The sequence below is a fragment of the Gasterosteus aculeatus genome, chromosome 18 (assembly GCF_964276395.1).
Source record: "Gasterosteus aculeatus chromosome 18, fGasAcu3.hap1.1, whole genome shotgun sequence".
Lineage (NCBI taxonomy): Eukaryota > Metazoa > Chordata > Actinopteri > Perciformes > Gasterosteidae > Gasterosteus > Gasterosteus aculeatus.
In genome coordinates this window covers 16,849,396-16,877,281 of record NC_135706.1, presented here as the reverse complement: position 1 = coordinate 16,877,281, position 27,886 = coordinate 16,849,396, and the positions used below count along the sequence as shown (strand labels likewise).

Here is a 27,886-nt window from a genome sequence, read left to right as displayed (position 1 = left end):
ATCAGGAGACGAACGAATGTTTTTAATTCTAACTATGAACAACTTGTTCTATTATGTTTATCAAATAAATAAACAACAAGACTCTTCAAATTATTTTATTGAGTTTCTGTTCCATAATTACAAATATTCTTTGACTGGTGAAACAAAGCAGTAGTGTCCCCCCAGACTCCAGCCAACCTCAGGGGGTCGGAGGTCCGAGGGCGGGGTTAGGGTGGTGCAACAGGAAAGATCCTCACTGACACAAAATCAAAGATTATTTTTCTCCTACGACAACAATATTGATAATGTGCAATTTAACAAAACTTTAAAAATTCATACAGTGTTTTTTAGAGTGAGACCTCAGTCACAGTTAGCCCGGCGGCTAACATCCCGCTAAAGCTTATCAGCAAGTTATTTAATTAAGAAGAGGTGGTGATTGGTCCCACAGGGCCGATCAGACTAAGGGTCAAAGGTCACACAGCAGCCATCAGCACGGTTGAAACCAGGGGGCGGGGCTTACCAGCAGGTAAAATCCACTAAATAAAAGCAACTGGAAGCTTAGACTCTCCCCACCATAATAAAATCATCAAGTAAAATGTAGTTTGCAGCTGGATGGGTTCATAAGACCCCTCCTCCCTCACAGAGACAGGGAGGGGCCACAAGGTGGGCGGGGCCTCACGGATCCATCTCAAGGCCATCCAGGGTGAGCTGGCTGCGGTGGGGGGAGTTGGGACTGGGGGGGCTGCTGGGATTAGAGCTGTTGGATGGGGTCGAGTGTTTGGTGGAGTCAGAGTCCGGCTGGAGGGAGCATAAGAAAAAAAGACACGTCAAGAGAGACGGGTGGAGAGAAAGAGACGCTCTTCCTCCAGCAGTGTCCTGTGACCTGATGGAGGCAGAAGAACTACAGATTGTCGTACTAGCTCTCTGCAGGTAGGGGGCGCTGTGACAGAGGGAGTTTACTCTCTTTACCTCTCGGTCCAGGTCCGGGTCCAGTTCAGAGACGCTGCGCGATGAAGCTCCTCCCCCAAAATCTAAAACAGTAAAAAGAGATTAAATGCTATGACAGTTCCGTGAGATCAAAGTGGGCGTCGCTTGCAGCCTCAGCAGAGACCACACCCACTTTAACTCAGACCACGCCCTCAGCTCGGACTTATGTAGTTGTGTGTGTACCTGAAGCTGTGCGTGTGATGTGAGTCTTACTCCTCTGTTGTCGGGAGATGCTGGAAAGTGGGCGGGGCTTATCTTTAACTGGGTCATCTTGAGAGGAAGGCATCACACTCTACACACAAACACACACATTCATTCAAAACAAAATCCACAGATGAAAGTAGGGTTTTATAAATCCTGGGTATCCAATAGCCCCTGAGGAACAAGATCCCGACCCCGGGGGTGAAAGGACAGGAAGTAGTGAGAAAGGCAGGAAATGAGGGGCAACGATTAAAGTCGTTTAAAGGCAACAAAATATCAGAAGACTGATTTATATGAAGGAAAGTGCAGAATAAAGTGAAAGCAGACAAGATGTTTGGAGAGTCAAACAAAGCAAGCAGAGGGAGTGAGCGGATGAGAGGTGGAGCATGGGGGAGGGAGACAGAGAAGGGCTGGCCTACCATTCCCAGAGAGGAGGTTGAGGGGGAGGAGGAAGAGGAGGAGGAAGGCTGCAGGAGGCTCTGCTGGGAGGAGGAGCAAGAGGAGGCGTCTTTCTGCAAGAAGGCACCGGCCGACACCGACGTCATGTGATAGACATGCTCAAAGTTGGAGGGGGGAGAGATGAGGGAGTGACGGTAGGAAGAGGGAGATGGAGAGGTAGAGGGGGAGAAGGAGATGACATCACCGACCTGAAGATCAGGGGGGAGGAGGACGGATGGGGGGAGAGAAGAGAGGAGTCATTGTGATGGACAGCGCTGTCGGAGGGGAGATGAGGGAGAACATGCCGGCAGGAGGAGGTGCAGAGACGAGGAGTTACCAGAGGGAGGTCCATGAGGACCTGCATGCCGTCTCCTGGTCCCATGTGGGCCACGTGGTTAAAGTTAGTGGGATTGGAGATCATCTTTGATCTGAGCTCCGGATCCCTCAGCATCTCCCTGGAAACACACAGCGACACACATCAGCACGCGTCTACACACACGGCTGCTACACACAGCAACACACACGAAGGAGGAGTCACCTCCTTTGCTGAAGACGCTCCTCCTCTGGAACCTTAAACAGGAACTTCCTCTTGCTGCGCGTTCGAACCATCAACTTCCTGCTCTGGTCCGACGTCTCCGGGATGGTGAGGTCTCGCTCTGAGGACAGGCAGGTAGAGACATGTAGAGACAGACGGGTGGAGACAGATACGTAGAGACAGGCACAAGCCGTTACCTGAGGAGGTGTTGCTGAAGTAGATGAGTCGAGGAGGTTCTGAGCTCAGCAGGTTCAAAGTCCCTTCAATATTCAGAGGTCTGATCTGAGGACAGAGGCTGTGATGTCATCGACCGCTGCTACACTGTGATTGGCTGGTTCCAGCCGTGCCGAGTGCTGGTTGTTACCTTGCGGAGGGAGATGGTCTGGACCCACTCGGTGGTGTGAATGTCGAAAACGTCCAGTCCATTCTCACTGTAGACGGTCAAGTGGGTGGAGTTGGAGCCTGGAGAGAGACAGATGGTAACATTGCTCAGAACCTTTACGATACGAAGTATAAAACCAGGTTCCACATCAGAACTCGTGTTGACAACGTACTGCATGCCAGCGGCGTGGCGGGCCACATCAGCTCCTGGGTCCTGGAGCGGCGGCCTTGCCCGTCCACGTAGACTCCGAGCTGGCTGAAGCACAGCAGCAGTTCGGTGGGGCCCACCTGCAGGGCGTGGAGGGCGTCCAGCGACTGCTGAGCCAAAAAGGCGAGCGACGGGTCGGCCGGGTTCACCAGGCTGATGGGGGACGACTCCCCCTGCAGGGCCAGCAGAGCGAAGCCCGAAGGATAACCCACGCACAGCCGGTCCCTGACCATGCCCAACCACTGCACCCCGCCGGGGGCCTGCACCTCCCACAGCTTCTTGTGGTAGGGTTTCACCCGGGAGATCTCGTAGCACAGAACCTGGGGGATCAGAACTACTGCGTTAGAGCAGGATGAGGACCATGCAGAGTTCTGGTCCTTCAGAATCACCAACCTGACGTTTGACAGCAGCCAGCAGGCAGGATGGGCCTCCGGGTCGCAGCACCCCCGTTGTCAGAGCCTGGCAGCCTTTGGTGTCAGTCAGCTTGAGGTCGAAGGCGGACTCTGCTCCCTCCAGCGCCCCCCAGTGGTGGAGGTGAACGTGGCGATTCCGACCGCAGAGAAGAGCAACGATCTTCTCCTTCGGGATCAAATCGATCTGATGAATCTTCTTGCTGTCCGCTGCCCGTACGATCACTTGACAGAGAGACATCAGAAGGTGAGACATGTACCGATTATCACCCGTCTGAAGGTCTGTCTGTCTGTCTCACCATCTCTGGTGACCTCCACCACAAACAGCCCGTCTTCGGTTCCCAAAGCGATCCTCTCCCGGTCTGCAGAGACCAAGAACGTGGAATCATCAGAGAGAACATTCTGCGAACGTGTAGTACTCATGGGACAGCAATGTTTCCCTGGTCTCCCCACACAGGACAGTTCCGCCCCAAAACTTGCACATGGCGCTCGTACCGGCAGACAGACTACTACCCCTCTAGTAGTACTAGAGTCTGTTAGTAGTAGTACTGAATACACTAGTACCAGTCCATTCGTAGTGGTACTCGCTCACCAAGGACAGCAGCAGACAGCGCAGTCTTGATGAGGGGCAGCGATGCGTCGTAGGCCTCGTGCAGGATGTGGACCTGTTGGTTTTTCAGGAGGTTCTTGGTCAGGATGCCCTGCAGACCCTCCAGGATCCGGACCCACTTCCTTTTCTCCACCTCGCTCTCCGCCAGCACCAGCAGAGACACTGCCGAGAGCTGTGAGATCAGTTGTGACGACGACACCTGAATGGGGCGAGGACAACGGATCGGGGTCACAGGGAGGTCAGAGGTCAAATAGCGAGTGGTCACAGAGGGTGGGTCTCCTACCCTAAAGATGCAGGGGATATCCTTTCTGGTGGCGTGGATCACATCCGACGCCAAGACTGAGCTGACGGAAAACTCCTCGTCTCTGGAAGACAAGAGGACAGATGAAACGCTTCAGCTGGACTCATAATTCAACCTCAAAAGCTTCCGTAGAAGAAGGCTGACAGTCACCTGAGATCCAGAACCAGACTAGCACCAACCCCCGGCTGTGTCGACTTCCCCTCCGGGACGTCGTAGAGGAACAGCTTACAGTCAGAGACCAAGGCGAAGGCGCGCTGCCATCCCTTCTTCACACCGCTGGGTTTGGGGATCTGAATGAGGGGGGTGGCCATGAGTCTGCCGCCACATCACCTCATCGCTAACCCTGACGTAGCCTCATGATCTTATGTGTTACCCCGACGTAGTCCTTGTAGGTGGTACCCATGTCCCATGACCTCACTTACTCTGACGTAGCCCTTGTAGGCGGTGCCAATGCCTCTCTGGACGTCTATGCCCTGTGGCCTCTTGGTGTGCTCGGCTGGGATTGGACAGACCAAGGGGGCGTGGTCTTTACAGGAAACGTGACAGATGAAGGAGCAGACTGAGGAAAGACAGACAGACCTTTGGGTTGACTAATCTGAGACAAAGAACTACATCATGTTGATTGATAAGCGATCAACTGGTGGTGTTCGTGACCTTTCAAGATTGGACACACATCTCCATGAAGGTCTGAAGTCTCTTCTGACAAAATCTGTGATGGACCTGATCTACCTGCTAGGACGAACTCATCTGTGTAGAAAACTGGCACTACAACTAATATTGGTATGGATTTGTCTCCAAGACTGGACTCTTATCCAACGTGTGAAGTTTAACACACTGAAGTTACAAAAATGTCCTGATTCACAGATAAAAGCTCTTTTCACGTTCTAAAATGTGATGTAGATCTGGTAAATTGTCAGAAGGCTTCTAGCATCAAACTGTGCATCAATGTGTGTGTGTGTGTGTGTGTGTGTGTGTGTGTGTGTGTGTGTGTGTGTGTGTGTGTGTGTGTGTGTGTGTACCTTCACAGGCGTATCCTTGTCGGAGGAGTCCGACCATCAGGGAGGTGCAGTGTGTGCACTGAGTGGGGCTGGAGAAGGTCTTGATGCTCAGCTGGTGAGCTTTGGGCTGTGAACACAAATGTGAGGAGTTACAGACGGAACCACCACAGTCCTTCTGGACCAGGTAACTTCTCCACTGATTTCTGTGGACAGCAACGGTGTGTCTAAACCCACATTACACCTTCCATATCGGACAGTCCTACAAGGTCTCACATGGAACACTAGGTTCTGTTTACATCCACCAGCGTCCGCTTGGATCAGAGAAGGTCCACCTGGTCCGTCTGGGAATGTCGACCAGGGTCCTTTTGTACGGACAGGTTTTGTAGACCTGTCTGTTGTATTCACTGTTCACAGGTGAGAATCATACCTTTGGCGTGGTCAGTGCTGAGCTCTGGTAAGTGGGGGAGGGGCTCGCTGGGACGGACGCAGCTTTTACTTCCTGTTGAAACAAACGGGACCAGATAGAGGAAACGTAAAGGATCCACGGTTATCTTCACCCTTCCATCCCCATGGCACGGTGACAACATGTTTCACCAATCAACCAACACACAGAAGATCCACAAGAGGGAACTTTACATCAACAGCTTCAGTTCCTTGGTTTACGAGCTTCCCCTGAACGCTCCATGAAGACAATGGTGCTTTGATACAATGACTTTAGAAGTTGATGCCCTGAATACAAACGTTCTGTGTTGGTAACTGACCTCCTGCTCTGAGGTGGTGGAGGGTGACGGGGGCGTGGCCTCCGATTTTAGGGGGGTGGAGTCAATGTCCGTGGTCTGCGTGCCAAAGAGAGCAAACATTGAACTGTTGACACATTTAAAGATGTATGAAAACCGATGATTAATGGAAATAGTTTATTACGTTTTCTGAATTCACCCCTCATTGTGATGATGGCCAGTTCATCATCAAAAGAAAATAACCCAATTTAACAGATTTTTCTGCAAAAATAAATTATATTCTTCAATCTATAGTGAAGTTATTTTAATGCTTATGTTTTTTTCTGGATATTTTATCAATCATTGTTCATAATCCACATGAACTAACAATACGTGCATTTAACCATAAGGTAACAAACTCAGAAGGGCAAGAAACAAGAGATAATAGATATTCTCTTATAATAGACCTCCTTCCACCATTTAGGAGCAGGACAGCAAAGAGTGGAGATCTAGTCGAGTGTTTTGCTCTCAGTGGGGAGGAACAAGCAGTTTATCACATGCAGCGCGGAGAGGTCAGAGGTCAGAGGTCGGGATGGACCATGGATGCAGCCGGTAGCTTAGTTAGTTAGTTAATACCATCCTGTTCTTCGCTAAGGAACCGGTTTGTATCCGATTTGCATTTCACTCCACATAGTTTATAGTTACGTCACCCAGCTCTGGTCTGACCGCTAGCTGCCCCGGAGGATTGTGGGTAAACAGGGTTCTTGCACCATTTCAAAAGTAAAATTTAATGCTTTTTAAGACCTCAACAAATATAATTTATGACCCAAAAATGTCACAATTTCTTTGGAATACGCAATTTATTGCCTCCTACAATGGAAATCAAAACTTTTTTCAAATTAGGAGACAGTATAATAACTGACAACAACCCTTCCAACACTGTTTGGCCAATATAGATGTAAACAATCAAAGTGATTCCTTGTGATGCAGAACAGAGCCAATAACACACTAAACAACACAACGCATTGTGAATCGGGGAACATGGCAGCAAAGACGCCACGTAGGTCACCATTAGATTTAAATGAATTGTGCCTCGTCACAGTACCTCTGCCTTTTGGGTGTCTGGTGTTGAAATGAAACCTGTTCTCAGCCGACTGAGAGGTGGCGTGTGAACTTGTAACGTCGTTGCAGGGATTACCCTGGCCCCGCTATGGCTACGGCTAGCTGCTGCAACGTATCGCTGGTGCTTTCCTTCTTTCATGTGCGACTCGGCGGCTTTGAGCCCCACGGTCCCTGATGAAAAGGTCTTTTTGCAGAGTTTACACATCGCCTCATTGTTGTTTTCAACCGGCGCCGACCGCCTCCTAAACGCATCCTCTTCCATCCACTTGTTAAATTTGCACTTCCATCTTCTTTGCATTTTCAACCTCACATCGACAGCCGCGTGATGGCGACACGCAGCCTGACGTCAGCGTCTGTAGCCGACGTACCGTAAACAGATATTCAATTGCGGAGACTCATTTCGCACTAAATGAATCAACTATTAGATGTTTTACGATGCGCCGCTGTGCTTTATCGTCGGCATTAAGCGCACCGGCAAAAAAATGAATACCTACAGCAACTTTACGTGAAATGTAAGACAATTTAAGACCTTAATTACCCGAATTTTAATTTAAGACATTAAGACTTTTTAAGGACCGGCGGGAACCCTGGTAAGGCTTTTGGTATGCAGGGAATTGTGGGTAACATGGCAGAATAACTTACGTCTTCCCAGAGAGCAAACAGCGAGTAGGAGGAGCCAACTGACGCCTCCATGTCGCAGAGAGAAACAAAGAGCTTCAGACACTACAGCTGAGTGACATCATCATCATCATGTGACATCATCATCATCATGTGACATCTTCATGTGACATCATCATCATCATGTGACATCTTCATGTGACATCATCATCATCATGTGACATCTTCATCATGTGACATCTTCATGTGACATCATCATCTTCATGTGACATCTTCATCATCATGTGACATCTTCATGTGACATCATCATCATCATGTGACATCTTCATGTGACATCATCATCATCATGTGACATCATGTGGAGTTCTAGCTTCATAACTGGTATCGCGTTAAAACCGCGCACCGTTTAGATTTCCCTTAAATAGACATTGTAATATTGTTTTTATTATTTTGAGGCAGGTGATATTCAGAGAAAAAGAATTTTAAAAAATACTAAATTAGCCAAAACTTAAATATTCTGATTAAACGGACTCTGGAAGGTCGGCTCGACCTCATCACGTCACTGTGGGAACGTGACCTTCGGCCTCAGGGGAGAAACACTGCGTGACGAGGTCACCGGGTAAAGAGGCTGGAAACACGCAGGACGGACAGACGAGAAGACAGACAGGTGACTCACTCTGAAGGTGAGATCAGGAGCCAGAGGAGACGTGTTGAAATATTCAAAAATGGAGTCTTGAAAGTCTGGAAGCTTCAGACCTGCAGAGAGACAGATGGAGGTGAACACGTGAGTCTAATGGGTCTCCTGGTCCAGACCCCTCTAATGGGTCTCCTGGTCCAGACCCCCCTAATGGGTCTCCTGGTCCAGACCCCCCTAATGGGTCTCCTGGTCCAGACCCCTCTAATGGGTCTCCTGGTGGTCTCACCTTTGTCCGAGCGGGAGCGGCTGTCCTCCATCTCCTTCTTCAGACTCTCCACCTGCTCCCCCATCTCCCGACTCCTCTCCTCAGACTCCTTTAGCTTACTGCAGACAGATGACAGACAGGTGAGGAGACGGGCAGGTCGGGAAGGAGAAGCTGTTGTCTCTGTGTGACCTCTGACCTTTCCATGTTAATGTTGGCAGCCTTGACTTTGCGCAGCTCCTCCTGAACCATCTGCTTGGCTCTGATCTCAGCATCCAGAGCCGACTGCAGCTCCAGACGAGCAGACATGTCCAACTTCTGACTGCGCCGCACCTTCCACAGGGGGTCCTGGGGGGGGGGGGGGGGGGGGGGGCGTAGACACCAGCACTCACACACCGCTCATCTAGTCATTTGTATGTGTATGTTACTAGAACCAGAAGCATGGAGAAAACTGACTGTGTGAATTGGTGTAATATACGAATAAAATAAAGTAAATAAGATAAAAAATGTACAAGCAAGAATTTACAATATAAACAGAAAAGGTACCAGTGTGTGTGTTTGCGCATGTTACCAGTGTGTGTGTGTGTGTGTTTGCGCATGTTACCAGTGTGTGTGTGTGTGTGTGTGTTTGCGCATGTTACCAGTGTGTGTGTGTGTGTGTGTGTGCATGTTACCAGTGTGTGTGTGTGTGTGTGTGTGTGTGTGCGTGTTACCAGTGTGTGTGTGTGTCACACTAGTGTGTTACCAGAGTTCTGGGTCCTAGACTGGAGCTGCGGAGTGTTTCCAGCTCTTCTGTCATCTTGGTGGCCAGAGCCTGAAGGTATCCTCGAGCGTCCTTCTCATCGCTCACCCTGAAGACACAGACCGCCAGTGACTTATGGCACCTCCTCCTGGTCCAGCAGACCGGTTAATAACAACGAGCACCTCCTCCTGGCTGACTCACCACTGGATGATCTCTGCGATCTGCGCCTCCCAGTGAGCTACGCTCTCCTTCTTAGAGGACAGGTCCTGCAGGTCGTCCTCTAGCTGACGGTTCTGAGCAGTCAGCTGATCCACGAAGGAGCAGAGCTGAGAGAAGAGTTACGTTAGTGGCTTATTTATGGACTACAGTACTGCAATACACTGTACACCACCACCCAGTGCTACAAGACACCACTCTACTGTACTACCACTACTGTACTACCACTACTGTACTACCACTACGGACCGGACCTGCATAAAAACACATATCCATAAAACGCAGAGCCCATGAAAATCACCTGACGTATTTTAAGTATGACTGATACTCCCTGTTAAATTATTGCTATTTTCAGTAGCATGTGAGCTAAAGTTTAGCACTACTTATCATGTGACCGAGACAAGCATCTTGAGAAGAAGGAGAAGTGCATGTAATTGTAATTGAGAGAAAATCCGGTCATTTTTCAGAACAAAAGGCAAAAGTAGCGGTCGGCCCCCGATGGTTGGGGACCACTGTGTTATAGGGCTTCTTACTATAAAAATACTGTAGTACGCAACTGTACTTCAGTACTACAATACTTCACCTTGTCTGTTTCAGCCGTAAGTTTTCGGTTTTCTTCGGTCAAAAGGTTTTTCTCCCGTTCAGATTTCTCTTTTACAACTGAAACAGCTTCATCCATCTCGGCTTGTCTGCAGGAAGAAAACAAAACCTGGTTCAGGACCAAGCTGTCCCTGTCTGAGCTGGTTCAGGACTAACTTGGTTGTGGACTCACCGGTCCCTCTTGGCCTTGTCCAGTTTCTCTCGTAGCTGCAGCAGCTCCTTGTTGGCGGTGAGCTGCGCCCCCTCCGACTCTTGCAGGTCTTTGCGGAGCTTCTTGATCTCGGAGGAGTGGGACGAGTCTCTCCTCAGCAGCTCCTCCTCGTAGAACAGACTCTTTGTATCCAGATCGGCTTTCATACGGGACAGCTCCTGCTGGAAGTCCGCCCCGCCGGCGACTGCTCCCCGACCCTGCTGGGCCTGACACCAGATGCCCCGTGTTAATGCAGTAGGGACCAGGATTCGTTTAAAGGGTCACCAGTGAAGTCATCACCCAGTGTGATCCTGTTTTATGAAGTCGAGTATATTCAAAATGTGTTTCTCATCTTTGTAGTTTTCTATATTTCGTTAGAATGCTGCATTCCAAATATTGTTCTTCGAAACTTTTCTATTTTACCTTTCAGCTCTGTTTGCTATTTATGCTACGATGCCGTTAGCTTTCTATCTCTTATGCTTGAATTAATATAAATCAAATTCATAAACTAACATTGTTTTCTAATGGAGTTTTTTTTCAAAGCCTTTTAAACTTTCAAATGCTTCTGCATTGTCGTCTTTCATCTACGACCGCATACACTCCTCCCATCGGCTCGGGGGACGCAGTCCTCCCATCGGCTCGGGGGACGCAGTCCTCCCATCGGCTCGGGGGACGCAGTCCTCCCATCGGCTCGGGGGACGCAGTCCTCCCATCGGCTCGGGGGACGCAGTCCTCCCATCGGCTCGGGGGACGCAGTCCTCCCATCGGCTCGGGGGACGCAGTCCTCCCATCGGCTCGGGGGACGCAGTCCTTCCCGAGTCGATGGGGGGGGGGGGGACGCACGATGGGGGGGACGCAGTCCCTCTTCTCCCCAAATACACACCTCTGATCAGACAAGTGGAACCTACAGTGAGGAAGACTCTCACCAACCGTAATATTGCTAATCTAATCTTTCAGCAATGTTTTGATACTCATTTCTTTATTTCTAACAATTCATTTCAGCTTTTCTTATTTCTGTATTTTCAGCATTCCAACACATTTTCTACTTCGCTTTAAAGTACACTGAGTTGAGCTGTGTTTGAATTGATCGATTGACTGACTGACAGTTTGAGGGTCCTCACAGTAAAGAAGTTCAAACATGCTATCGTGTGACCTCTGACCTTCAGGTTCTGCAGCTCCGTCTCCAGCTGTTTGGAGTGAACCTCAATGTGCTCCCTTAACTTCTTCTCCTTCTGCGCTTCTGCTTTGGCATCGTCCAGCTGACCCTCCAGCTGAAGGAAACACATACAAAGCTTTTATTCTGAAAGTCAGTGGGATTTCGTAGGATGGGGCTTGTGGTCCTCTCCTGGTGAAGAGGAGGAACTACAGCTGGTGTTCCTCTTCTCTTCAATCAGTTCGTTAGTTGGGACGCTTCAGCAGTCTATTTGTTCAAGACGTACTTTGAACATTTTCAGCTCCTTCATATTTGAAGTGACAGAAGCCGTTAAATATTCAGCCGCTTCCAGAAAGGGGTGCTATGACTTTACCTTTCTACCTCTTTTGCTTGAGCCCACAATCAAAACCCTTCTCTCACCTCCTTGCGGTTCTTCTCAGTCTTACGGATCTCCTGTCTCATGGCGTCCATCTTCTGCAGGAGCGTGTCCATCTCCTCCTCTTTGTCTCGGAGCTGACGGGACAGACGCTGTTTGGAGGAGCGCAGGTCGACCATCCTCTCCGACAGATCGGAGAACTCTTGCAGGGCCACTTTCCTCTGTGCGTGAGCCTCTTTGAGCTCCTTGCCGTGACTCCTCAGACGCTCCAGGGAGTCGGCCAGCTGCTGCTCACATGAGGAGGCCACAACACCAGTCACAATAATGTGTGGGACCTTCAAATACATTGATATTACGGGACCCTCATGTATCTGGTCCTTGATAACGTACTTGTGGAGACCAGATGGAGTCATCGGTGAAAGTAAATACCTTGTGAACTTCTTCTTTCTCCTGTCTCAGAGTCTTCACCTGCCTCTCCAGGCTCTTCAGTTTGGAAGCAGAGCTCTCGTAGTCCTGTCGGAGTGTGACAGCCTCCTCTAGCTGGTGCTCCAGCCGATCAGAGTCTACCAAGAAAAGAGGCACGGCTTATTCCCCCCCGACGGATTCTACTGCTGCCCTGATGAGTGCAGCCACACACAGTGACACCCACCAGTAACCAGCATGCAGCCCTTCACACACTGATGGGGTTGGCTGTGCTCTCCCCTCACCCAGTTGCCCTACTACTAGTATTACCACCACGTATAGTACTACTATCACTAGCAATCATACGAGTACACCACTCTGACCTGCCAGCTTCTTCTTAAGACGTTCAATCTCCTCGTTTAGCTTCTTGATCTCCTTGTCTCGGGTAAGAGTTCCCCCTCGGGGTGGAGCCTGCAGGGCCTGAGTTGACTCTGCAGAGGTCAGAGGTCAGAGGTCACGAGCCCTGCATCTAGTTAGCTGGGGTAAGGATCCTGTACACTTCAGCCCAACGCATGTCTCACCCTGGAGTTTGCGGTTCAGCTCCTGCTTCTCTTGCTCCAGTCGGCGAATCCTCCTCTCGAAGGCCTCCACCTCCTGCCCTCCTCCTCCCGCCCCCGCCTCCTCCTGGCCAAGGCCGGTCTGCCTGACGGAGCTGCGGTCTGCGAAGCAGCTGTCAGTGGTGTAAGTAAAGCCGACAAATGGGAGGTGCTGACCAGTGAAACCGCTGTGAGACATCGGAGGGCTGATCTCCTGCAGGAGAAACCAAGTGAGACTGGGTCAACGTTATACTCAGTGGGTGTGTGTAGTGTGTGCAGGGTGTGTGTATAGTGTGTCTACATCAGCAGTCGATCACCAAAGCAGTGCCGCCTGGCATTGAGAACAGAATCAAGTTGGGTCAAACGCAGCGTTTGGCCCATTATATGAGTAACATGAGATCTATTATACTAGAAAAGGTTGGTTTTTTGCCACGACAGACACCAACGGACTGACTACTCACCCCTGATGCTGTAAACCAGGGGAAACACTAACGGACAACTTGGTAGCGCTAGTTAGGGATCCTTGCTTATTAACAGACTTCATTCCAAAGCCACCGTGGCTCCGATGAGTTCAGGTCATCAAGTGAGCTGGTGACCAAGAACGTTCCCTCCTTTTTATATCGGTGTTGTTCCGACCGGGTACCGCTGTTACTCGTTGTTGTTGTTATTATTAGGACAAACGGATCTGGGGCGGTGGATCTATAATCTGTATGTAGGATGTCTGTGTGTGTGTTTAGTCTCTCATTAACGGTCTTTAACGTGGACCTGACCTGAAGGACTAGATTGAGGAGATCCGCATGGGAACACCTGTACGCATTAACACCTGGACTACACCGGTGGCTGTCCTCACCGGATTCTTGAGGACGTCGTCGTCCACGTCGAAGTTGGAGGTGTCGGTGGGCGAGGACACGTCAGGGATGTACGGGGCCTCAGCGGATCGGATGTTCTCCCAGTCGATGCCACTGAAGAAGGCGTGGCTCTTGAAGTCAGAGATCCCGTTGAGGCCGAGTCGGCGTTCCCGAGAGCAGAGCAGACGCTGGATCAGGTCCTTGGCGTCCTCGGACACGTCGGTCCCATGGGAGGGGAACTGGAAACGCTCCTGGAGACAAACATGGTGAGGACAGAGATAATGAGAGTAGTTCCACTGAGACTAGTTCAGATTTAAAGACAGGAAGTAGGACGAGAGTCAAGAGACGGATGACCTGATTCACTGTTCTGGATAAATATTCTCCATGGTTCTCAAACATGGAGAACATCCTCTAACAGGTCTCTTATTTGAGCTTAGTTGTCTCTGACCTCATGGTTCATGATCTTGCCGTAGGTCTCAACCAGAGACTCAGCGTAGAAGGGCGTCTCTCCGTAGAGCATCTCGTACACGCAGACTCCCAGAGACCACCAGTCACACTCTGGACCGTAGCGCCCCATCCCGTCCTCCATGGCCTGCAGAATCTCTGGGGAGATGTAGTCCGGAGTACCCACGGCTACGGAGGACTGCACCTGCACCGAGACCAGGGACACAAGGACCACTCTTTAAATCTGTCCCCAGAGAACTCAAGTCTCAGCGAGAACCAGAGTGTTGGCGCCTTACCGTGCCGTCCTCCATCATACGGAGACAAGACCCGAAGTCAGCCAGGCGAATGTGACCGTTGACATCCAGCAGGACATTGTCCGGTTTAATGTCTCTGTGACACAAAGTGACCATTAAAACAACACACCAATAACCATCACCTGAGTCTGTGTCACCGATAGAAATCACAACTTTCTCCAACTCAACTGAGATAAATCTGAAATACTCATCGGCCCCCCATCCGCTCAACCCCGACCTTCTCCCTCAACATTGATGGCTCCATCATCACCCCATCCAACCAGATCCTCGACCCCGCCTTTTCTTTCCTACCCCCCCACAGTTCTCATCATGCCCTCATAACCTGCAAACTTAACTACTGTGTTGAGGGTAGCATGATTATGTGTCCTATGTTCTAACCTTATAAGTCATATTATAGAGTACATAGAAAAGAGATGCTCAGTAGTTTTACCTAGGCATTATAAGAGGTATAAATCCTCATTAACACCCTATATATGCAGGTGTTCTTTGTTTTTCTATGTGCAGGTCATCCACATCTGTACAATGTAATATATATATATATATATATATATATATATGTACGTTTGTCTTGAGATACGTTTGGTTGGGTTAAGAGACAAAAGTGACAGCAGTTCTGTAGAGATGAGACGCCGTAGTGCCTGGTGGGTTAGGGTTAATGGGTTAGGGTTAGTGCCAGGTGGGTTAGGATTAGTGGGTTAGTGCCAGGTAGGTTAGGATTAGTGGGTTAGGGTTAGTAAATTAATGCCAGGTGGGTTAGGGTTAGTGGGTTAGGGTTAGTGCCAGGTGGGTTAGGATTAGTAAATTAATGCCAGATGGGTTAGGGTTAGTGCCAGGTGGGTTAGGATTAGTGAGTTAATGCCAGGTGGGTTAGGGTTAGTGCCAGGTGGGTTAGGATTAGTGGGTTAGGGTTAGTGCCAGGTGGGTTAGGGTTAGTGCCAGGTGGGTTAGGATTAGTGGGTTAGTGCCAGGTGGGTTAGGATTAGTGGGTTAGGGTTAGTGCCAGGTGGGTTAGGGTTAGTGCCAGGTGGGTTAGGATTAGTGGGTTAGTGCCAGGTGGGTTAGGGTTAGTGCCAGGTGGGTTAGGGTTAGTGCCAGGTGGGTTAGGATTAGTGGGTTAGGGTTAGTGCCAGGTGGGTTAGGGTTAGTGCCAGGTGGGTTAGGATTAGTGGGTTAGTGCCAGGTGGGTTAGGGTTAGTGCCAGGTGGGTTAGGGTTAGTGGCTTAGGGTTAGTGCCAGGTGGGTTAGGGTTAGTGGCTTAGTGGCAGGTGGGTTAGGATTAGTGGGTTAGGGTTAGTGCCAGGTGGGTTAGGATTAGTGCCAGGTGGGTTAGGATTAGTGTGTTAGTGCCAGGTGGGTTAGGATTAGTGCCAGGTGGGTTAGGGTTAGTGTGTTAGTGCCAGGTGGGTTAGGATTAGTGGGTTAGGGTTAGTGCCAGGTGGGTTAGGGTTAGTGGGTTAGTGCCAGGTGGGTTAGGATTAGTGGGTTAGGGTTAGTGCCAGGTGGATACTCTGTGGTCATTCATGGCCTCAGAGGCTGTGAAGGGGATTTTTCCCATTGTGGTACTTTTTTGGAGACTTTTCTGAATCTCCGGTATTACGAGGAGAACGAGGGTTGTTGTTGGTGAATTATTGTTAGAGAGACCGGAGACGGTGATACAGAAGCTGTAGATTAAGGTCTGCCTGAGGAACGAGTCCGGACGTTGTCCATTTTTCTAGGATCTCATCTTTTGATACTTAGAAAAGCGCTATATGAAATGTAAGTATTATTATCAAAACACATCCAACCATTAAAACACACTCAAAAACCATTCAAATGCAGTAGAACACAGAAGCAGTACCTGTGGATGTAGCGCTGCTGGTGGATGGAGTGGACGGCGAGCACCATCTCAGCAACGTAGAACTTGGACATGTCCTCTGGAAGACGATCCTCAAATTTACTGAGCAGTGTCAGCAGGTCCCCCCCCACGTAGTAATCCATCACCAGGTACTGCAGAGCAAAACCAATCAATCACACTATTTACACTCACTCACACTATGGATCACCAGTGGATGACAGAGGTACTGACCAGGTAGTTGTCGTCCTGGAAGGCGTAGTGCAGGGTAGTGATCCACTGGCTGTCTCCTTTCACCAGCACGTCACGTTCTTCTCTGAAACACGCCGTCTGAACATGCAACATGTTGCATGTTCAACGCAACACGCTAGCATCCACAACCAAGCCGCCTGAAAACGGCACATGTCCCCCATGTGTGTGTGTGTGTGTGTGTGTGTGTGTGTGTGTACCTCAGCTCTCTTCAGCATCTCCCACTTATTGAGGATCTTCATGGCGTAAACTCTCTCTGTGTGCTTCATCTTCACCACGGCGACCTGAGCGACAGACAGACCTCAGGTGGATCAGTACTTCATATAGCGGAGACGGATCCATGACTGGATGCTGCTGCCATGTGCTAGCAGGTGTATGTTCAGGGTTATAGGAATGTTATAGTTGTTGTTATTGATGAAATCGGTTCAAACAGGTTATAAAGGAGGAGTCAGACTTTAGCTCAGTCACACCTGTAACACACATACAACTCTTTTGATTATCTACTGAGGCAGTAGGAGGGTGTGGCTCCGACACGCCTTTCCTGTGGTATGTGGATGTGTTTAGACGCACACATGCACACACACGCATGCACAATTGCTTGGATTGAATATATGGAAAGCAGGAGGAAGAGGAGGTAAAGAAGATGAATGGTATTTGCGTGTGTTTTTTTATTGTCCTGCGTACACCAAACGAGGAGATAGCAGACAAGAGATAAGATAAGATCCTTTATTAGTCCCACGATGGGGAGATTCACCGGATGGCCACAGACAAAGCGGACAGTGCGCACAAGATGCATGGTAAAGAACAAGGGCAGCAGTAAGGAAGTCACAAATATAGTAATATTTAGGAAGAGAAGAGACAAGGAGAGGAGCGAAAAGGAAATAAAAGATGAGGAGACAAAGCAAGAGGGGACAAGGATACAGGGCCAGAGGAGACGAGGCAGCAGGCCTCTAAGAAACAGGAATTTTACCTCTCCAAAAGCTCCGCGTCCAATCACCTTCAGCATCTCGAAGTCGTCTCTGTGCAGCCGCATGTCCTTCACTGTGGTGGTGAACGGCTTCACTGAGGACAGAAGACACACGCTGTTAAGTTATTAAACCCATATTAATACACTTATTAAACTCATATAAAATAGTGTTAACAGTATGTTAACACTATTTTAAAGCTCATATTAAGTGTTGTAAACACTTATCAACACTGTCATATTAACACTGTTATAGAGCTTATATCAATACTGTTATTATCTCTTAACACTTATTAAAGCTCCTAATAACACCGTTATTACCGCCATTAACACTTATTAAGGTCATATTAAAACCTTTGTTATACTGACATTAAGTGCGTCTTAACACTATTGTTAAACTCATATTAACACTATTTAAAGCTCATAGTAAACATATACCGTTATCAAGCTCATGCCTGTTAATACCACAACATTACCCCATTGAGCTCATTAACACTGGATTGTAAGGCAATCTATAGTCTTATTACACTATTATGATCATAATAACACTGTTATTAAGCGTGTTGTAAAACGCTTTAATTACTGCTATCACTTTTATTTACACCATCAATAATCTCATTAATACTGTAATCTGCAATTACACTGTTATGACACTTAAAACTATTAAGGTCATATTAACACTGTATACACAATATTATTACTTTATGTGTTATCAACACTGTTAAGGTCATTAGAAAACTGCTATTACACGGTTAAACTATTACTAAGCTCATGTTAACACACGTTACTAAAAAACATTTACACTTATTAAATGTGTTAATGCTCCTATTAAGCTCACGTTAACACTTACACTGTTGATCTTATATCTGTTATTACATGTTAATCTATGCGATTAATGTGGCCTAGATTAATGCAACTACATATTTTAACGCAGTTAACGTGAGTTTGTTCATGAACGGCCGCTAGCTGCCGTCTGCTACATCAAGCCGAACAGAGCTCTTTGCATGGGAAGTAAAACAAACAGGTGCGACAGACAGCTATGCTAAGCTAGTTGCTAGGCTACTTCCATCTCAACATCTAACGTTACCCTGCGTGGCACACAGTCTGCAGAGGACCACCACTGTGTCCCTAAAGGACAGTGGTTTGACAACGTCCTGCTAAATGTGGGGACATTGTTGGTCTTCAAACGGGTTAAATGATGGAGAGCAAAGTGCACGAGGACAACAGGAAGTAGTTCAATTATGTGATTAATTAGTTATTTTTATCTATCTATTGACAGCATGTTAATATACTGATATTCATAGTATTATTACTCTTGTTGTCATATTCATTAGTTATTACACTCGTAATAGGGTAACGGTTACAGTCCCATCAGGTTAAACCAAAACATAAATAATATCCATCCCGCCTGGTTCCCGCTTACCGATCGACTCTGAAAGAACCTCTCAGCCAGACTACGACTGGACTCTCAACTCGACCGTTCTTATTAATGATGAATAACAACAGGTAAACACTCCATGTTCTAAATAAATACATGGATCTGAAGCTTTATGAAGACCATTTGAGCCCCAAAGAAGACCACCTAACCCCCTATGATCCTGAACATCTATGACAACCACCTATCCCCAGCATGAAGAACACCTGACCTCCTACAAAGACCCACCTGTACCGCCATAAAGACCACCTGAATCCACAACCAAACATGCATGAAGACTAACTAAACCTCGAGGAAGACCAACAAACCCCCCATGAAAACCACCACCTTTACCCAAACCTGTCCCTGTACTGACCCTCCATGAAGACCACTGTCACGCTTCTGAACCTCCTGAAGGCCACTTAGACCTGCAGCAATACCTTTAAACTCCGATGACCCCCTGTGGGTGGACCCGGTGTTCCCCAAAGTGAACCCTTACGGCCCTGCTTCTATGGTGCTGCTTTTAACGGATACCCGGTTCTGGTTCTGGCACAGACCCCGGGCTTGGGACCTACCCCACTCCAGGAAGTCGGTGACGTGCTTCTCCCTCTTCAGCGGAGAGTGTGAGACCTCCGTGTAGAAGCAGAGCAGCAGGTCGAGCAGCGCCTCCACACTCAAACAGCCCGCAGCCTTCTGCTCCAGCAGCAGCTCCTCCAGCCGCTTCAGACGGGCCTGAGCCGACATCCTGACCCGGGACGAGGACCCTCTGCTCCCGCTGACTCGCGATAGCCACGCCCGCCGCGTCACCGCCTCCGCTTCCTGTTAGCTCAGCCTGCTAGCTAAGGTTAGCTCGTTAGCTCCGGAAAAACATTCCGGACATTTTGATCTGTCCGTGGGTCGGTGAGTCGATGAGTGTCCGCCGGTTGCGGGTAACGAGTTGTTGTTTAGAGCCGTTCGGTGGTGTGTCCGTCATCCGCATCGGCGTTAATCCCGGTAAATCTGGACTTTCCTCTCAGAAATCGGGATGTCGGTCGGTACCGTCCGTCGACTCCCTCAACTCGGCCGCTCCATGTCCGTGGGTCGGTGTTTCAGCTCCGTAGCATGTCCGGGAGTTCCGGGACGGACTGAGGTAGAACGACGACGGCACCGTGAGGGATCGGGCCCGCGGATCAACGGGGAGGGAGCTCGGTAGATAGAGGCAGGCTGCCGGTGTGGCTGCTCACTGGGAATATGGCTGAACTCAGATCAGATCATTCGGCAAGCTGACGACACAGCAGCACATTTCCGGTGTAGAGGAGTTCCACAATAAAAGACAGTAACGCGTCATCAAGTTTTAGACTATTTGTTCATTTACTGATTAGAGACATGACTCTTTTATAAAAAAATATAGTGCTACAAGTACTTCCTTGTTTTGGCTCAAATATAAATGAATGATAAAATAGAAACTTTAATATTGCTATGAAGAATACAGTTTATTTGCACTTTACAAGTTTTCACTTTTTATATAACTCTCCCGAGCTGCATCATGAACGTTTTAATGAATATTTAATCTGTCTAAATTCCTTCATGAAGACATTCACATATATACTACCTGGATTAAATTGCACATATTACATATTTTAGTTTATTTCACAGTTTATAATAGTAGACAATAGTGTAACAAATGTCTACCTATTATTAAGTGTTATGGTGTTTTACGGAAATGAGCTGTTCCAGAGTAATTGTAATTGTTATCTAATTTACTGAGCTTAGGTCATTGAAGGTCGTTACACCTGTCAATCATCCTTTCCATGATGACCGGTGGCAAAGGTCAGGGGGCCTGAGAGAGCAAGTGCCATTTTGTGTTGTTGCCATGGTAATGTGTGGAGTTATTATGTGATAGGGACTGGTGTTAGCGGATATCAGAGAGTGTTCAGCGGTCTTGATGTGGTTTAGCTGAAGTAGCTTGTGTTGCAACAAGCTGGTTAATGTCTCGTAGATTTCCTTATCGAGAGTCGCTAAAATATTTTAAAAACAAATAAAGGAGAAAGACATTGAACACAAGCCACTGGAACCGCTACAAGCTTTAACTTTGAAGGATGAAATACCGCACCCGGAAGTGTGTACCTGCTTCTTTATGCAGACTTGACTCAACTGTCTAATTCTCCCTGAGGAACACAGAGGCCCCGCCTTCCAGCACCGGAAACGCTCTGGATAGATGACGTCATGGCTTGATTGGCAGGAGCCGGATAGACCCCCCCAAAACGCGAACACAACAAACAAGGGCAAACATACGCACATAAAAGAGAATATATATAAGAGAATATATATATTAGTTTGGACAGTGATGACAATTTCTAATCACGCTTATTTGCAGATTATATGTCGATTATTCGACAATTGATGATTGATTGTGTCGTGTGATTTGGGTTGTTTGTCTTGTCGTCAATTGTCGTACTCTCAACCGTCAAGTCAAATTCCTTGTATGTCTGACATAATATGGCATTAAATGTTTCCTGATTCCTGATTCCTGAAATGTCCGCGTCTGCTCTTTGACGTTTCATGAAAGCTACGCAAATAATTCTCTGCCCTTTTGGTGTTAAAGCACAATTACAATTAAGAGCAGATTGTTCTCACATCTTGAGTGTATTTAAAACATGATAGTAGTGGATATCAATAACTTTAATTATCAGTAACTTTGGTCATCAATGTCTTTGGTTCCATCAACTCCTTCTGGAACAGATTTAAAATGAAAACTTCCAAGTCAGAGTTTGCTACCTTTCTCCTTGTCTCTACCTGCATATGAGCTTGGAAAGCAGTCTGAAGGCTGCCGCATGTTTCTGCGTCTTTACGTCGTGTCGACGCACTCGTTTCACTTCATGGTTCTAAAGTCTTGCGTGTGTTGCAGAGCGATTCACCTCCCAAGCCAATGCTGATTAACATCCCTCCTCACTAACCATGGTGTGTCTGTGTGTGCATTAGAGCCAGTGAGCTACGGACTCTCACAATAATAATGAAAAAGCAACTGAGTTAACTGAGTTAATAAAAGCATTGTTCGCATTAATTAATTAGTGCGCAGTACTAATATACATATATTTATACGTTTAAATATATGACTGTTATGGCCATCTCTCTTCTGTATACATATATGTATATATATAATTATTATATGTATATATATAATTAAAATAAGTATATGATAATATATATATATATATATATATATATATATATATAATTGTATGTATGTGTATATATATACATATAAATATATGAGGAGACTCTGTGATGGATGTCCCTCCCATGACGTTCCAGCTGGTCGAGGGGGAGGGGAGGAGGGGGGGAGGGGGGTTGGAGAGTAGGCTGATTAGCTGTAAGGAGATTAACAAAGGTTAACAGAGCTTCAAAACTCAGTTTCTTAGCAGCGATATGTGTTTCAGTTTGTCTCAGAAGTGAGGAGGGGCGGAGGAAGGACTCTGCTGGTCGATCTGTCTTCAGGTAAACCTTTCTCCTCTGTCCATGAGTCTTCAGTGTCCTGTCTCCTGTCCTTCTGTCTTCTGTATTTGTGTCCTCTATTCTGAAGTCATCATTCTCCTCTCCTGTCCTCTCTTCCGTCTCCTTTCTCTCGTCTCCTGTCCTTCTGTCTTCTGTAGTTGTGTCCTCTATTCTGAAGTCATCAGTCTCCTCTCCTGTCCTCTCTTCTGTCTCCTTTCTCTCGTCTCCTGTCCTCTGTCCTTCTGTCTTCTGTATTTCAGTCTCCTCTCCTTCAGTCTTCGGTCTCCTCTATGCTGTCTCCTGTCTTCTGTCTCCTGTCTCCTGGCAGCAGTCTCCTGGCTTTGTCACTTGTCACTTATGATCAGTAAACACTTAATGTATTGATTATCGTTGTGTTTGTAACTGCAGTTCAGTATGAACACCCATGATCACCTGATCGAAAACAGATTAGGAGAGATGATCCTCTGTGATCGATTTACAGCCTTCTCACGGCTCAGATTCTGATCAACATGTGGATATGATTGTTATTGATTATCTGATAATTAACTGGCTCCGTGAATCATTTTCAGACTGTCCAGTTCCACCAGTTTTGTTAACCTGTGACCTTCTTCCTGCAGTGATCACATGCTGTCAGTTGAAGAGAATCTAAAATACCTTGCTAAGCTCCTTATGACGCTCAGAGAGCAGCTCCTTCTTTGAACATTTAACCCTAAAACCAGAACCCAGAACACTGAACCCTCAATTCAAGACCATGAACTCTGAAAACCAGAATACAGAACATTGATCTCTGATCCCACTGGACAATGAATCCTACGAACTATGAACCCTAAAATCTGAACCCTGATCACTGAACCCAGAACACCACACTGGACTACGACTTGAGTCTACGCTTGGCACCATTTTGTTTGTCAGAACCAGGAGCAAGCCCATCAGGTTTGTACAGACCAAAACCAAAAAAAACAACTCAAACTCAGCACGCTGTGGGATGTTCTCCTCATCGCTTTAGAACCTTTCATTCTTTTAGAAACCAAAGGTTTTAGACAGACTTTTTGGGGAATATATTTGAAGTGACTCATTTAAGATATTTAGGAGACAAGAGTCTTTCTGATTTGATTGTTCTTCAGTGTGGTTGTTACACCTTCAGTCAAGATGGTTAATGACTAATTAATGAACCAAAGGTTTCTAACATGATCACTAACAGAGCCAGCTGGAAGTTTAGCCACAGAGACAATGTTGACAATCGACATGCTCAGAATGCAGTACCTAGTGGTCGTAAGCAGTACAGCACCTTGAGGAGGTCCGGTTGTCCAGCATGTTTTTGCCAACGTGAGACGTAAGAACCGGAGAGACATGGCGGTCGGGAAACTGAGCTTCACCAAGCCGGAAAGAGAGAAGCTCGCCGAGGTGCTCTGGCTGCTCAACTGGATCTCGGTGCTGACAGGAGCCCTTCTGTTTGGCCTGGGCCTTTTCCTCAAAGTGGAGATCCAGAAATGGCAGGAATTGATGTCAGAGGGGATCCTCCATGTGCCACATATGCTGATCACCACCGGCCTGGCGGCCTGCTGCATCAACTTCCTGGGCGGGAAGATCTGCCTGGACTGCACCGACACCAACAAGTTTCTTCGCTGGAAGTTGGTGATGATGCCGTACATTGTCTGCACCTTCTTCTTCACCTCCTGCATCCTGTGGGGGGCGCTCACGTGCTACAGCGTCCGCAGCCAGCTCGAGGAGTCACTGTCGGGGGGCCTGAGGAACGCTATGCGCTACTACAAGGACACGGACACGCCGGGCCGCTGCTACCTGAAGAAGACCCTGGACCTGCTGCAGATCCAGTTCCAGTGCTGCGGGATCTCTGGGTACCGGGACTGGTTCCACGTCCAGTGGATCAGCAACCGCTACCTGGACATGACCAGCAGCAGCGTGGTGGAGTAAGTCTCTTGAGATCTCAATCTTTGTTGATATCAGTAAATCTACTGGATTCCATGCGTTCTGGTGGATATTTCTATGAACCGAGGTGAGGATTTCAGTGCTTTGTGGTTTTAGTTTAGAGTTTTAATGATCAGTTAGTTCAGAATGAATCCGAAGCTCATTCAAAGTAAAAAAGAATGAATCCAAAGCTCATTTAAAGTAAAAAAGAATGAATCCGAAGCTCATTCAAAGTAAAAAAAAAAGTAGATAAATTCCAGGTACAAATAGTTTCACTCAGCATGAATGTAGTTCAACCCAAACTGTTTGACCCATGCAACAAAAGAAACAGGAACCAGAACATAGACTAGAAATCTGGTCTAAAGCTGATGTCATTCAATCTGAACCTTCATAGACTCTAGAAGACCTGGCTGGATTCTGGTGGATTCCATTGTACCTGAAAGGAGTCTAAAGATCTCCAGAACCCAAAAGAACAACTCAGTTCTGGTAGGACCCGGTTGTTCGTTTCGGTGGATCCTCTGGAGGTGTTTTGGCTGAAGGTAGATTCCATCAGTACTAGCAGTAGTACTAGCAATAGTTCCTCACTCCCTGCTCCTCCTTCCAGCCGCCTGAGGAGTAACGTGGAGGGGAAGTACCTGATGGATGGCGTTCCCTTCAGCTGCTGCAGTACCTTGTCCCCTCGGCCCTGCATCCAGCAGCAGGTCAGCGACAGGTCGATACACTTCAACTACGACCAGCGGAGCCAGCAGTTCAACTTGTGGAGGAGGGGCTGCCGACAGGCCCTGTTGGACCACTACACAGGCCTCATGCAGTCCATTGGCCTCACCGTGCTCCTCATCTGGCTCTTTGAGGTTCCGACACACTAACCCACCAGATCCACATCCACATCCATTGGAGGGGCCCTTCTGACCCGTCTGACTATTTTACCCTTTCTGAACCGTCTGACCCTACTTACCCATCTGACTGTTCTAACCCGACCCTTCTGACCTGTCTGACCAATCTCACCCTTCTATCCTGTCTTACCATCTAACCCGTCTCACCCATCACATTAAGATGTGGTCAATCTCATTTTACTAGACTCTGTGTTCTTCTCCCACCAGCTGCTGGTTCTGACCGGAGTCCGTTACCTGCAGACAACCATGGAGAATGTTCTCCACCTGGGCGATCCTGATTCAGAGGTTGACGGTTGGATACTGGAAAACAGCCTGGCGGAAACCGCCCGTTCTAACTTTAACATCATCAAGAACATGGGGAAGTGTTACCAGGTGGACAATGACCCCAACATCAACATCCCAACTGCCACCGCCGAGCAGGAGGTGCTGTCCTGCCAGGTCGGAACCCCTGTTACCGGCATCCAGTAAAGCCATGGACCTCTAGGTGGTTCGGGACCAAACTGAACAGGTTCAGAACCTCTAACTCTGGTGATGCTTCCTGAGAACCCGGGTCTCAAGTACGGGAAGCTCTGAGGAGGATCTGTCCTCGGTTCCTCCCACGTTCACTATTCAATGCCTTCCATTTGTGAAGTTTGTCAAACGTTCGGCAGGTTCGTGGCCTTCAGATGGAAGTCAAACCTTTTTGTGTGACAAAATATCTCAAGGTTTTTATGCTGTTAGCAGGCTCATTAGTTTACAGCTTTTCTGCCAGCTGAAGGGTTTATACATGTCACGTTAGAAGCTCTGTAAAGCTGGGATTTGAGCTAAACGCTAAAGGCTGATGAATGTCTTACTAAAACATTTACCTGACGAGGATCGATGAAGTTCATCCTGAGGGGAATACAAATTGTGTTGAGACCAATGAATGTAAACAAAAATGTTCTACCTTTTAATCCTTAGGTTTCCAGTTTTCAGATGATACACCTCTGTGAAAGGATGGCTCGCCTAAAATAAAATAAAAATGAGAAACATGGAGAAATTAACCCAAGTACCAAAAAAACGTCAGTTCCTCAAATATCCACTAGATGGTTGTCATAGAGCTACATGGTGAAAGGAACACGGAGCAGGTCCCTGAAGCTAACGCACCTCTTCACAACAACGAAAGGGCTGAATATCTTAATTGAGGGTTAAAGTTAGTCATGGGGGCGTGGCCTCTTTGAGGTGGGTGTGGTCTGAACCTAGGGTCTCTTTGCTGTGTCATCCTTTCTAGAGTTTGTCTGCACCCCAAATATCATACTTCTGTTTTTTGAATATTATGATAATAAATGAGAAACATATCAGCACCCAGCAGCAGGTATTCTTCTTAAAGGAACATTCCAATATTTGGTTTATCTCTATATAAATGGTTAGCTTAGCTTAGCATTAAGCCTGGAAGTATGTAGAAACAGCTAGCCTGAAATCTCTCTGTTCCATAGGAAACTAAACTGTGTGATTATTTTATGATTTCAATAAAACTTTTTTGTATTCACGAAAACAAGTCATTTGATGGCAGGTTTATCAATATGTAGCTATTTATGTTGGGATTTGTCTCGTTACATAAGAATCTTAATACCAACATTTTGATCCTTGTCATTATTTTTGCTGTTTTTTCATGTGTAGGATAGGGATGGAGGGGGGGGGGGGTATGTGGCCATCAGCATGATAACCTGGCCCCTCTGCGACAAGCTGACTAGCTCACTGAGAGCAAAACACTCGACTAGATCTCCACTCTTTGCTGTCCTGCTCCTAAATGGTGGAAGGAGGTCTCTGAAGACATCAGGACCACAGAGAGCCTTCACATCTTCAGACTAAAGACACACCTCTTCACACTCTACCTCCACTAACACACTAACTAACTGTAGCACTTACATTGGACTTATAATGGTTCTTATCTACAGCAAGTTGTAAATTGGCTTATTTGATGAAATCGCACTTTCTTATTTCTTGTTCTTCTGAGTTTGTGTCCTGATGGTTGAAATGTTCTTATTGTAAGTCGCTTTGGATAAAAGCGACAGCTAAATGACATGTGATGTAATGTACCTGTTTGTTTAGTTGCAGTGCAGCAACCAGAAGGAGGCGACACAGGGGACCAACAGCAGCTCTCCATTCCTCAAGTGTACTGGAATATATCACACACACTGTGTGTTATTAGGAATCAGGATCAGGAATCAGGAAACATTTATTACCAAAATATGCCAAACATACAAGGAATTTGTCTTGGCGGTTGGTGCGCTAGGTCCATCTGTGGAACCAAAGTATAATTAATATTTGATTTTATATTAAATATTCAGTGAACTGCTCTGAATCTCATTCATGTTTTAGTTTTTTCATCATTTTATGTTGAGTTGACTCTTGTGCTGCATTGAGGGCAGCTAGATTTTTTACTGCCGCTAACTGATTTATTACTTCAACAGCTAAACAGCTAAAAACACTAAACAAATTGTAGCCCTTAAATTGTACTTATGCCACTTATCTACAGCAAGTTGTAAATCGGCTTATTTGATGCAATTGTGCTTTCTTGTTTCTTGTCCTTCTGGGTTTGTTTCCTTATGGTTGAATGCACTTGTAAGTCGCTTTGGATAAAAAAATCAGCTAAATGACATGTAATGTAATGTAACAGTAAAACTTCATCTGAAATACACAGTGTTTCAACACACAAGTGTATATAAAAATGTGAACAGCAGAAAGTGTTTTGGAAACAACATTCTCAACTCTTCTTTGAAAACAGGAAACTAGAAACCAAAGCAACCTCCTCTCAGTCCCCTGAAGAACAAAGCAGTCATGGCCGCCGGCTGCTGGTTGCCTGGTAACGCGTCCCGGGTGAGAGCCAGGA

At 47.2% G+C, this 27,886-nt stretch overlaps 2 protein-coding genes across 9 annotated transcripts; one reads left to right on the top strand and one right to left on the bottom strand.

Moving 5' to 3' along the window:
* Positions 1–80: 80 nt before the first annotated feature.
* cdc42bpb (CDC42 binding protein kinase beta (DMPK-like)) lies at positions 81–21,241 on the bottom strand. Of its 8 annotated transcripts, XM_078093869.1 has the most exons (39): positions 19,318–21,241; positions 17,335–17,426; positions 16,565–16,648; positions 16,350–16,445; positions 16,122–16,270; positions 14,267–14,360; positions 13,975–14,175; positions 13,529–13,777; positions 12,664–12,892; positions 12,466–12,573; positions 12,110–12,243; positions 11,725–11,967; positions 11,312–11,422; positions 10,134–10,378; positions 9,945–10,050; positions 9,347–9,471; positions 9,149–9,254; positions 8,603–8,751; positions 8,428–8,525; positions 8,181–8,260; positions 7,529–7,573; positions 5,810–5,884; positions 5,476–5,547; positions 5,070–5,175; positions 4,473–4,609; positions 4,201–4,340; positions 4,033–4,114; positions 3,732–3,948; positions 3,439–3,501; positions 3,123–3,364; positions 2,695–3,049; positions 2,505–2,602; positions 2,338–2,422; positions 2,144–2,261; positions 1,943–2,060; positions 1,587–1,814; positions 1,150–1,258; positions 949–1,010; positions 81–777 (listed from the first exon to the last, which is right to left on the bottom strand). In XM_078093869.1, the coding sequence occupies exons 1-39, from the start codon at positions 19,484–19,486 to the stop codon at positions 655–657; spliced, it is 5,343 nt and encodes a 1,780-aa protein (XP_077949995.1). In that variant the 5' UTR covers positions 19,487–21,241; the 3' UTR covers positions 81–654. The 8 variants fall into 8 exon arrangements, 5 of the variants coding, with proteins under 5 accessions (XP_077949995.1, XP_077949998.1, XP_077949996.1 ...); XR_013453440.1 differs by lacking the exon at positions 1,587–1,814 and having other exon boundaries at positions 1,815–2,060; XM_078093872.1 differs by lacking the exon at positions 1,587–1,814.
* Positions 21,242–22,068: 827 nt separating this feature from the next.
* LOC120814373 (photoreceptor outer segment membrane glycoprotein 2) lies at positions 22,069–26,364 on the top strand. Its single transcript, XM_040169725.2, has 4 exons — positions 22,069–22,219; positions 22,834–24,144; positions 24,747–24,993; positions 25,243–26,364. The coding sequence occupies exons 2-4, from the start codon at positions 23,567–23,569 to the stop codon at positions 25,501–25,503; spliced, it is 1,086 nt and encodes a 361-aa protein (XP_040025659.1). The 5' UTR covers positions 22,069–22,219; positions 22,834–23,566; the 3' UTR covers positions 25,504–26,364.
* Positions 26,365–27,886: the final 1,522 nt, after the last annotated feature.